Source organism: Gouania willdenowi, chromosome 2 (genome assembly GCF_900634775.1).
Source record: "Gouania willdenowi chromosome 2, fGouWil2.1, whole genome shotgun sequence".
Classification (NCBI taxonomy): Eukaryota; Metazoa; Chordata; class Actinopteri; order Blenniiformes; family Gobiesocidae; genus Gouania; species Gouania willdenowi.
This window is the reverse complement of record NC_041045.1, coordinates 8,424,118-8,436,804: the sequence shown is the minus strand read 5'-3', so window position 1 is coordinate 8,436,804 and position 12,687 is coordinate 8,424,118. Positions and strand designations below refer to the sequence as shown.

The 12,687-nt window shown below is 43.4% G+C and overlaps 1 protein-coding gene across 1 annotated transcript in view; it reads right to left on the bottom strand.

Annotated features, from left to right (window-relative positions):
• Window positions 1-12,687, bottom strand: part of LOC114476270 (Krueppel-like factor 7) — a 36,688-nt gene that overhangs the window by 7,331 nt on the left and 16,670 nt on the right. The window contains exon 2 of the mRNA XM_028467667.1: window positions 3,698-4,319. Coding sequence (XP_028323468.1) covers window positions 3,698-4,319 — 622 coding nt within the window. The remainder of the gene's footprint in view (window positions 1-3,697; window positions 4,320-12,687) is intronic.

Below are 12,687 nucleotides of genomic sequence, written 5' to 3'. Positions count from 1 at the left end.
TGAGCCATACACTATGATTTTATTTTGTAAAAAAAAAGGTAGCAACTTTAAGTGATTCTGCTACTAAGTAAGGGTTAGGGTGCGTTATACACACAGATTGTGTGTAATATATACACAATCAGGGGTGGACTGCTGGTCTTGCATATCGGGCAACGTCCCGGGTCATCGACCCGAAGTCGGCCAGTCCGGTCTGCTACTTGTTAACAGGTGACCAAAATTGGTCCAAAATTGGCAAAAATGTGGCAAGAAAAGAGTGGAAAGTGACTAAAATGGGCCAACAGCAGTCATGAGTGGCCAAAAAATGGGCAATTTTAATCCCAGTCCACCCTTGTACACAATTAATCTAAATGTAATGTAAGATTAAACCATATCATCTGAAAAGCCCATGTAAAAGCTCAATAAGTGATCTGATCAAGCATTTTCTACCAAATGTTGAATGCTAACTTAATTACAGCATGTATTGGCTCATATACCTGTACGTGCTAAAAACAAGAGAATAAGACATAAATAGAAGACACTGTGCAAGGGAAATAAGAGGTAAATAAAATAAAAAGGAGTTACGTAGACTAAAATCTAAGCAGGTAATGTGACGCTGATGTTTGCCTTATGTTTCCATCCATCCAAGTGGATATGTATCCATTCACTGCTTCACTTCCCTGAGCAGCAGGTTTTGGCCACGCGGCACCAGCCAATCAGATTCCTAGGAGGCAGGGATGCCTGAATGTGTTGCCTAGCAATGGTAGCAATGAGGGGGGTGGGGGAAGGGGGGGGGGGGGAGTCCTGTGTGTGTGTGGGTGTGCGTGGTGAAACATGAGGAGGCAGTAGTCAGTGCAGCTGGCTAGATCTGGCACCAGCACGCCGCCATGCCACCGGCCAATTACGAGTACGCTGGCAGGAGTACGGAGGCAGTTGCCTAGCAACGGTAACCGTAGAGCTGTACAGGGCAGCAAGAGGCTGGAGGAGGGAAGTGAGGCATGAGAGGTGGATGGGACTGGTAGTAGTAGTGGTGGTGGTGGAGGAAGAGGAGGGGGAGGATGGGCACTGACAGACCAGGGCCTGCAGCAGTACATAACCACTCAGCTACTGACTCCTCCAACGATACACTGCCCCCGTTGCCTGGCAACAGCCCCCATCCCACCAACGCCCCGCCCCCGCTCTCCCGTCTCTCTTAGGATGCCCTCACACTGCCAGGCTGATCTACCTTTGCAAAAACATCTACTTTTCATCACAGTGTTATCATCATCTGCCTGATTGGCAGATTTATATAAAAATCTGAATCTAATCCACTGGATTAGCCTGATTTAAAAAGAAAAACGTAATCTGATTATATTTCCGTTACGACATGATAAAGACTATGATTATAAGTGGATTATATTTTCTGATTTAATTATCGCAGATTCTGGACAATTTAACAATTTGAGGATAAACATGGCCACTCGAAAAAAAAAAAAGCTTTTTCCAATAATCAAATATACGTCACATTTTTCTCATATGTAATCTGATAACTGGGGTGTTTCCTGCAGTCACTGTAATCCCATTACATATAATCTGTTACTTCCGAATGCTCCACAAGCACACACACACACACACACACACACACAGATGAACGCTGGTGCATGCGCTCTCTCCAGCCTTTCAGGTGCCTGTGCTGAAGTTAATCACATTCCCTCCATTAGCCGCAGCTGGAGCAGGGCGTCCGGGTTCCTGAGGTCATTAGAAAAGCTCTTAGAGAACACTTTATAGGTTGAGGGCAGCAACTATTACAGCCGGAGCGAAATGAACAGCAGGGGAAGAAATGGAGAAGATGTCAAAGGGTGTCGGTGCGAGATGATTGGCCATTCTCGTTACGTACAGGTGTGAAATCCTGAGTCATTGTTACAGAAGGTGTGATTGTAGCAAATACATACAAAGAGGAGGACGGAGCGATGAAGATATGAAAGCGCACAAACTGTGAGGGAAAACACAGGGTGAGAAAAAAGCTAGAGAGGCTAAAAAAGCTGAGGAAGACAAAAAAAGAGTGAACACGAGAGAGCGAGGCAGACCTAACCCCGACAGTCGTCGTGTTTTACCCTCGCCCCAAAATCTAATTGTACAATTCCTTATCTACCATAAGCCCTATTCACAAAAAAGCTCTACAGGGCACTGTCATTTCAACTCAGCCTGTCTAATTCCAGATTAAATCGTCGCCTTTTCTCCGTCAGTAATTTATGGAAATAACAACTAAGAAAAAGAGGATTTGAGTAATGACATCTTTAAACTTGTCAGGATAATGGCTCTGTGAATGGGGGAGCCTATGGCACTGCTGTCGTCTTCTGAAGAGGGTCCCTGTACTGTACCTCCCCCATCTCTCCTCCTCTTCACTCCTTATGGACTCTTCATTTCTGCCCGTGTCACTCACTCCCCTGTCTTCAGCTATTGTGTTCCCTGTGTTCTATCCTTCTACCGTTCCAGCTCAGAAAGTGAGAAATGTTTGTTTTTCGAGCACCTTAAGTGACACTGATAGCTCAGATGGGGGGGGGGGGGGGCTTCCTTGTGGAACTGTGTCCTTTAGGAACACAGACACAGAGCATATCACTGTCATCATTAAAAACACAATGAAGTACAAAGAGATGTACGGGGGAGACAAAAACAGCCCCACCACCTTCTTCTCACTTCCTAAAGCCTCTTCCGTCAAAGGGTGCGATCACACATACAGCCTGGTTTCATTATCTTTAACATGCTCAGACTCACAAGCAGTGTTTTTTTCCCTCCCCCCTTTCAAATTCACACTCCCCAAAATATACGTGAGACTCAGCCGGGTAGCAAGTGACACGTAGAATCCAAACGTAAGCTGAATCTAGATGATGGAGAAACAAACAAATCTAATCAGAGTCTGAGTAACTTCATTTGCTGTGATGGACGCTCTCTGCTGTATCTCCCCTAAAGAATAAAATATGTGGCCATCCGTTAAATGTCGCTATTAAAGGCCCCTTACATACTGTACCTCTGCCTGCAAAACCAGCCGCTAACTTTAGGTTTAGAACCACTGAGTCAGACTTATGGAATGCAAAGAGACCAAGATGTAAGAGGGGACGGAGGTTAGGTTGAAGTAAACCAGGGAAATGGCACCCTATACAGGTCAATCCATCAATCACTGTGCAGTTACTCAGACAGAGGACAGCTCCCTGACAGAGGTCTGAGTGGTTTGGGATTGAGATGGAAGAGCGGGAGAGTTATAGCTTCTGAACCCTTCCCCCTTTACTTCTGGAGAAGAACCTTGACAAAGAGGCACATAGGTCTCCCAAAATGATCACTTTTCTTCTTTTCTATTAAAAACTGATATTACAAACCTGCACATACAAAATCTTACAATGCTTCGGGTAGTAGAGAAGGATTAATAAAAAAAAATGGGTGTCCTCGTCTATATTATGAAATTGACCGTCATTCTTGCTCTTCTGTTGCCCAGTGCACTCTGTTCTAAACTGTCACTGTCAATAAGTGTCATTCAGTTTCATTACAGGCAGGTGTAGCAAGGGGCTAGCTCAGTGTCCTTCAAGCAGCTACGCTAAACAGTGATTGTCAGAACTAACAGTTGCGAGGTCCATCGACTAACGAGCTTCTCTATCCGGGTTATCTGTTCTGACAAGTCTTCACTAAAGTTGTAATCAAGCTCTGCAGCAATATATCAACTAGTGGTTTCCTGTATTAAGACCCCTACCTGTATGTGTCCTCTGATGCGCCTTCAGGTGGGAGCTCTTTGTGTACACCTTCCTGCAGCCGTTGAATTGGCAACGGTGAATCCTTTTCTTATTCTCCGGCAAGTCTCCGACTCCGATCATACACGCAGACCCTTCCTCTTCATCTTTCATCTGGACAGAGAGCGAATGCCCTGGCACCAACCGTGCCGCATTAAGCCCCACCTTCCTGGCCACCAGTTTTAAGGTAAGCGTCCCATCGGCTGACGCCGTCAGTGTCTGGTTGGGTTTGATGAGGTGTCGACCAAGTTCTGGTGATGACGGTGGCGTCAGGGACGTCACTGCGCTCAGCTGGGCTTGATGGACGCCCTCTGTCCTGTCGATAATTTCATGTCCTTTAGGTTTTAGGTCTCTTTTCAGTGTTCCAGTGGAGGGTGAAGTCTTCTCCGTGGGGGAAAAGATAGCTGGAGTTGGACTTGAAGGTTCAGGAAGTCCTGGCAGGCTGGAGAGTAAGGTGTCCGGAAGCTCTTCCTCTCCATCCTCTTTCAGGTAGGCTGGGGTTAAAAGCCCATCCAGGTCTTGGTCAAAGAGCTCTGACAGACGCTTGGGCTCCGTCTGTAGGTAGCGCTCCAACTCTAGGCAAGTCTACAAGAGAGAGAACATAAAAACACACTCAATTTAGATTCAACGTCACAAGTTTGGGCATCAGCACTAATCATCCATATCCTCTCACCAATACTACTTGACAGCTTCAACGGCCATAAGATCATTGGATACACGCTGACATGCAGTGGAGTGGAAATCTCAATGGTGGCATCCACTCACCCAGACAGGCAACTTAGCATCTCTGCCAGCTCACACACACTCACGCACACACAAATAGTCACGTAGACAGCTAGGATTACCTGGCACCTTCAGCTAGACGGCTGATTAAACACTGATTGACTGCAACCACTGTAGCGCAGACAGAAAGTAAAGCGAGTGGAAGTCGTGTAATTTAGAGGACTCCGATCAAACAACATTTTATTGAGCTTTGGGAAGTCATGTGTGCACTGGCTTCCAGCTGCAGTTATGGTCCGCTTCAACCCTATTACTCCAAACACCTCTCCTGTGGAGGGCAAATAAAAGGCTGCATCCCCGATTTGTGGGAGCCGGCATCCCTGAGAAGTCTATTAATTTACAAAAACTTGGCAAGGTTCAAAGATAAGAGGTGGCGGGGGGGAAAGAGACGCTCGATGTCCAAGGATAAATCTGTTATGTTTGAATGAACGGTGAGAGTTTGATCCAAGGGATCGCTGCATTTCACTTGTAGGCGCTAACACAGTTTGACAGCTGAGATAGGGGCTAGCAGGTCCGTTGGGCGCGTGGTACTCGCCACTTCATTTGTGTGTAAATAAGCACTGACAGACGGAGTAGCTGGTTTCATTATCAGGAATAAGGCAGTACAGACTGAACACATCAGAGAAATTTACAACCCAGGTCCCTCTTCTTTCTACTTTGCTTGTTTGCACCTTCTAAAAATAAATTCACCATGCTTTTTTTTTGCAGGAGGGTGTCTGTTGCTAGGCTAGGGGTGTTTGATTTCTCTTCTTTGTCTTCCAGGAACAAAAAAAAACCAAAAAAAAAACCGGGAAACATTGTTTTTTTACTATCAGTATTTCATACTCATTCAAAAAAGTGGCGATGATGTGCTGTCCTCACTCCTTTGTTGGTACACATTAATGGTTTTTTCCTTCAATGCACTATCTGGGATCTGTACAGGACTCTAGTGTGAAGAAAAAGTTTCAAAAAGTGTGTGCTTTAAACTTTCGTTTTGTTACAACAACAGTTTCAAAAATCCAAAAAATCCCTACCTCTCATCATTGACAAAATTTCATATTATATCTCGGTTCATGAAAGATAGATTTTTATGAAATTGGTCATTTTGGGTTGTTTCATCCAGATCAGATGCGGATTGCAAAAAAAAGAAGTTGCCCATACATTTGGACCTACGAGACGTGTCAAACTCAAGGCCAGGGGACCAAATCCGGCCCTTCAGAGCATCCAATTCGGCCTGCAGGAGAAAGTAAAAAATGAGAGCGATAACATGAATCATTGTGTAAATTACCAAATAATGCACTTGTAGATATCTCAAATTCACCAATTTAATGAAACTGCAATATTTTAGGGGCTTGCAGTTTTTCTTTGCTTAAATCATAAGAAAGGTAGTCATTTTTAATTGCAAATTGTAGAAAGAACTCTCAATCTTTTTCGGCCCCGATTATTGCTACTTATATTCTTTAGACCCCATTGAATAACCAGTATCACCCTTTTTTCCACTTTTATTTGATCACCATTGTCTCATCTTTAAAAGTGATGACTCTTTATCCCGTAACACCTTCCAACTAAAGCGGGACGAGTCAGTGTGTAGTTTAAGAGAGTGGAAAAGAAGATAAAGATGCATAAGTGAGACCCAAACTGAGTGGAAGAGGACGGTGATGGAGATACAAGGTGAAGGAAGGAAGAAGACACAGTGAAGGCAGGACTTGACTTCGTTTTCATGGTGGGTGTGTGCGTGCGGCTCCTTTCTGGAAGTGTGACATTTGGCGCGACGGCATCCTGTCAGCAGCCAGCGTGCACGACCACAGCAGCGCGCGCGAGGGTGCACGCACGCTAAATGTTAGGCTGCGACCCACTGTGATGTGATAGGTTGCTGTCTAGGAAACAGTGTGCGGTGGGAACGTGTGTGTGTGTGTGGAGGATGAAAGAGGGCCCAGGTGAGGGGGCGGCGAGTACAACAAGCTCATGGTGTGTGTGCTCCTTTTTTTTTCTTCCTTTTCTTCAATCACTCCATCAAGAGCCCTCCCTCCCCTCCCCCCCCCTCCCTCCCCCCAGGTGCTGACATTAACATTGTTAGGGAGAAGGTCATGCAGTTAATCAGCAGTTCCTGTCGGTGCGCTTTGCAGAAATGTGGATGCACGAACAGTACTTTTACGTTTAATTATGCCAGTTTGTGGACGTGTGTGTGTGTGTGTGTGTGTGCGCCCGCACACTATTTTGCATGTGTGCATAATTAAGCTGCTCTGTGGTGTAATTATGCAGCTCTTGTATCCATGTTTGTGCAAACACCCACGCACACACATCTCCTCCTCACTGGTCTAGTGGCCAGCCCGAGTGTGTGCGATTCACAGCTGTGGATGTGACCGTCTGAGGAATGAGAAGAACCAAATCATCACACAATAGCCATGATGAAGGAATGCTGCACCGCTCGCTTCAGCTGCATTCGTACAAACGTTGATACGGCAGAGGCAACATCAATTGATCCAGCACTAAGCAAGGATCCATTTCCTAAAAGGCTTTGGAGATGATTCCTTCACGTGAGCCAAGATAAGCTTAGCTGGTCTAATGGCTGCTGCAGACAAAAGTGGCATGGAATGGTGCCATAGTGTCTCCAACAATTTAGAAGTACGAGTGTTCATTTTGTTGATGAAAAAATGTCAACAACACTGAAACTAGACCATAACTGAAAATGTGAAAAATTTTAGTCACAAAATTATGACAAAAATTGCTTAATTTTTTTTGTCAAAGCTACAACTCAAATCTCACTGCGATCATGAAAACTGGGCCAAGTAGGTTATGTTGCTGGGGTTCCAATCTTGTGGGTTGTGGGTTAATGCTTTTAATGCTTCTAACACCAGATGTTGGTGCTTAGTTGATTTATTTATTTATTTCTAAAGGACAAGGACCTTTTTTAGTGGAAACAGTAATTCTGATTTAAGGTTCACATGGAAAACAGGTTTATTTGGCTTTATTCAATTCTGCTTTAGGTCTGGGGGTTGGGAAGAGTTCTGATTGGACAGGGGACAAACCTTTTAAGGTCAGCTACAACATAGAAGACTACATGAGAACTGTTTTTATTTTCATTGTAGCTCGACCATAACACACGGTTTCACTTTGGTCAACTGAGCAGGAGAAGGAGATAGGAACTAATTACTGACAAATAAAGCCCCGAAAAACACTGACCAGGAATAAATACTAAATAATGTCTCTGGGTTTTAGTATCACCCGGCTGATGTCCGTGTGCATGTCGGCATGTTTATGCTTCCGTCCATCCACTCTTTTCATTACATCAACGTCTTCTAAGGCTCTTATTAAACAAATATGCTCGGTTCTACTCCGGGGGCGGCCATCTTGGATTATCTTGTCACTGGCTGAGCATGCGCAGAACGACCGGAATTAACTTAAAGCAGAATTAAACATTCACAAGATACAAGTTATTTAATTCGGAACTAAAATCGGAATAAACCAGCCACCTCATTCGGAATTAAATTTGCATTTGGAATTAAGTGTTTACAAGGTCAGCATAAAGAAGATTTAAGTTTTATTCTGAATTAAAGGAGAATTAAAGCTCCCATGTAAATGTTGCCAGTGTGACCTCAGAATCCTGGAAAATGCTCCATTCCCGTCTGTGTAAACCCCTCTTTCCCTTCTGTAGGGGACCCTTGGCTTGGCAGCTGATGCTCTTTTCCCATCACATTTGGCCCGCAACGCCATCACCATCAAAGCCCATGCTGCCTCCCAACTGTTAGCACCCTGCTACGCTGCTAATAAAAAGCCTGGGTTATAAATATGAACAGAAGAGCATGCATAATGCCCTAAAGGAAGGCCCAAAACACCACTAAATAGATAAATGTAATGGGGTGGATGCGGCTCATTAATTTGAGGATGATCCTGTTTAGTTTTTTACAGATGCTCTGATAGAGACAAGGTGCTATGAATAATGTTCAGAGCTAATGCTAACAGGGTTGAAAAGGGTATGACAACAGGGGGTGGAGGGACACAAAGGGGCGGGTGGGAACGACCTCTCGCAACTTTTCAGAAATGACCCACAATTCAGCAGCAGGGTGTATTTTATAATATGAAACTAAAATGTCTTCAAGTCAATTCTTAATTGCTCTCTTATGCTACTTTAAAATTAACAGATCCGAATTACAGTTCAAATCAACCAAGCCTAGATAAAAACATAATGAATGTGTTTTTACATGTGCTTCTGCGACAATGTACAACTACAAGCATAAAACTGCTTTTAAAGAGACAAAATCTGAGGCGTGGCCTGGAGGCGGCCATTTTTAACCAAACCGCAGAGTAGATGTGGCGTACACACTAGCTACATCATGCCACATGCCACTTGATTGCATGCATATGTGGTGCAAGAGATGGAGTTCATAAGCAAAATGCTTTTTTTTTTTTGTGATTTGAAAGAAAAACTGTTGAAACAGAACAAACAAGAGCACCAAAAAACGCAGTTAAACGCGCAATCTAGATCCGATCCGGATGAAACTCGGTGCGGTTATTGACGAACCAATTTGACAAAACTGCGTCAAATTTCATAAAGATTTGTCTTTATTTTGGCTTATAATGAAAGATAAGGACTTTTAGATTTTTTTCCAACCCTTTTTGTTGCCAAATTTGAACCCCTTGGTACCCTGTATCAGCAGTAGTTCCCCAAATAAAACACCAATCCAACTTTCATGTGATTACTTTATCAGTGAGTACGGTAAATACTGTCCTATTTGGAAAATGTAACTAATTATTGTCTCCTAATTGGTAAAGACCTACTGGCGAAAAAGTAGAAGAAAAAAAAATAATAATAATTTTGTGGGTTTTGATTGAACTTATTGCCAAAATGTCCACGCAATATGCTCCTATAATATCCAAGTCTTTGCTTCGGGACAATTTCATCCTACAACATGATTGCGCAGTTTGAGGTGAGCAACAATCGCGTCATGGATGAATTGGCATTCGTTTTTCTGCAGACCTGCCTCTGCTCTGTTCTTGCTTTGTTTTCTAGTCAGTCTGTCATATCACACAATATAATTGATCATAGAAAAAAAAAAAAAGCATTAGATTTTCTTCACAGGAAGCAAACGCTGTGATACCTTCTGTGATTAAACTCCCTTTCATAAAATGAATCCGTTTCACCCAATAGGAAGGCAAATATCTTATTTAAACTCAAACTGTTTTGAAAATACAACATGCAATGAAGCCAGTGCCCACACTGTGTAATATATTGACTCTTCATTCTTTAATTTTCTTCATTGGACAAACGCTTTACTTTGTTCTCATCTCAGTTATCACCGTTTGTCCTTCAGCATCAGCCTTTGCACTTTAATTGGAACAAAAGCTTGGGTTAGGCCATTGATTCAGCCCAACAAATGTGTCTAAAACACACGTGTGTATTTTATTCCGCCACAATGTGTTATAGGCTGTGTGTCTCGCATTGATCTGGTGAGCCTGGCCAAGCCATCACTTTGAGGTGACAGCTAAATGACCAGTATCCCAAGGCAGCTGCCATCTCGCCATCAGCTTTTGTGTGTGTGTTTGCATCGCCGAGCCTAATCGATACCAAATGATACCATGCAGAAGCTCATCAGCTGTGGCTGTCACCGCCGACGGAGACAGTAATCTATAGCTTCTCTGAGCAACACTCACACAGCACCCCACCATCTCCACATCACGCTCCCCAAAAAAAAAAAAAACCCTCCTTCCCCAACTAAGCTCCCCTTAAGGGGTTTTAGGCTCGCTCAAAGCCCGGGCCCCGAGAATTCAGACTCCTTAGAGAGTAGCAAGACATCATCAGCAGACTCCTGTTGAGAGGGGAACCTGCCTAGAGGGCGAGACAGATTCTAAGCGTGGGGAACCAGTGGGGAGATAAAGCCTCATATTCCTCGACACTGATCTGAATAGTAGCGCATCCTGGCATCGCACTGTTTTTATCAATAGGGAGCACGGTAGGGGGTTCAGTTCTTGGCCAGAAGCGATGTTAAAGCTTTCGATGCCCCAACAGGGATTCAAAGCTGTGAAGCAAAAAGGAAACAGACAGAAGGAGCAGAGGCACAAAGACGCAGAGCAAAAGGGGATAACCACGCTAATTTATCAACCTTCCATTTAAAAAAAAAGAAGGGTTAAAAAAAAATATATATATATCAAATCTATCCGTGTACCCTTCGTTCTTTGGTTATTTAAGGGAAGCGAGAGGCGGAGCTTCACGTTTTAAGCTCACCACACAGAGGGGACCCACAGACGGGGGCCAACTCTTTCTTCTGGACAAAAAAAGCAGCAACGCACAACAAGTCACGTTACTGATGAACTGGTGAATTGAGACTTTATTAATACATAAATCAAAACAAAAAAAATAGATGTTACGTAAAACATGCACGATGTGTGATTAAAGGAACCAGAGGTGGTGTAACGACTGTACTGGTGCTCCTCGTTTCTTGCGATCAACTTCCATGTGTGTTGACGGCGGCCGTTAAGTGACTAGCGGTATTAAAACGTGCAAAAATTATTTGTTTTACTGCCCACAAAAAAGATGTAATTGGTTATGCAAAAGTGCCAAGTCATAGAAGTTCTAACATCTATTGTTCCTCACACCAGCATCACAGTCAATAGTCAGTCACCAGTTTATTTGGATACTAGTTGAACCGTAACACTTCCAGCATCAATAGCTCTTTAACGAAATGTCATCGACACACAAATTACGCCTCTTTGCCATTGGTGTGAGGAGGACAACATGATACAAGGTGATTTTTATCAAACGCAGCGGAGTAAAAGCCGACTCCTGTCCGTGTGGTGACCTTAAAACATGAAGCTCTCGTCCATAAATATCCAAATATCTCACAAACAGAAGATTTAATAATAAAACTGAAAAAAACGCTGCTTGTCTGGTTTTTGATTTTTCTGTATTTCTGTTTTGGTTTTAAGTCCGTAAAACACGTTACACGAATTCAAATCAAGCTTTGAAAGGGATTAGAAAGTGAAAGTACACCTAGGGATGTATTTGTGAGGACAACTGAAGTAAGAGAGGAAAACAGTGACAGATATGAACCTGGAAATGCCACAAATCGCCACCGTGGTCCCCATTGACTCAGCAGCCAGGCCCTACCTATAGCACGAGATAACACACTACGGAAACAGCTTAATTACACACAGGGCCTTATCAGACAACATTAGCTTCACAGTAATAATCAGAGCAGCCGTCAGCCCCTTCGTCAAAGCCTGGCAACGCAGCAACTCGAGGCGTTTTACACAGTGTGGGCTCCAAGCTGATAACAGACACCACTCGTCATTAAATCCCAATTTGCTGATGGAGTTTCAACAGAAATAATGCACATATGGCTGTAAATCAGACACTTCCGTCCTTTACCCATTCCATTTTTTTGTTGGGATGGGTGCACTTATAGACGCGATGGGCAATTGAAAGCGTAATCAGGGAGCATAATCACTTTTGCTTTTTCCAATAAGTCTTCAGTAAATGTTCTTGGTCGTGATAATTGTTAGTTTCAGAACACCACGCCTCTCAGACTTAGGTTTGCATAAGCAGATACACACAATGTTTTTTCTAAACGTAATCTGTGACAGACCCGACACAAAGGTTAAAAAATGAGGTATCGTACTACAACTCTGTCCCACCACCGATCAAACCATATCTAACGTGATCTAATGTGTCCTGGAACGCAGCATTACAGGTTTCGGTCATAAATATTGAACACGCATAATGTTTACGAACGTCAGCCCCGACCAGTTTCAGAGCAGATCGTCGGGACAAAGTCAATCTTTAAGTGTCTGTGCCACCAGCAACACAACTTATATTTTTTCTAAAGTACAGTAACAGTTAACAGATTTATTATTTGTGCATAAAAAGGGGAAAAGATGCAATGCTGGTGGGTGTAGCAACAGCTCAACAGCATCAGAGAGTTGATATCAGCTACAGAAAAAAGGTGATGTACACTCAAACCTTCTCAAACACTTTTGTTTACATTATCGGAAGTTTTGTGCATTGCATTGTGGGATGTGCAGTCCTGTAATCGGATGCATGGAAGGGTTTTCACTTCATTCTTATTGTAGTTTCTTGCGTATGCCCCAAAAACAATGCTAAAGTGACTTCCCTACACATTTTTGGTGTTTTCATGTACGGAAAGTTGTTGCAAATGTACGGTTAATAATCATTTTTGGGTTTACACGGAAAGTTCTA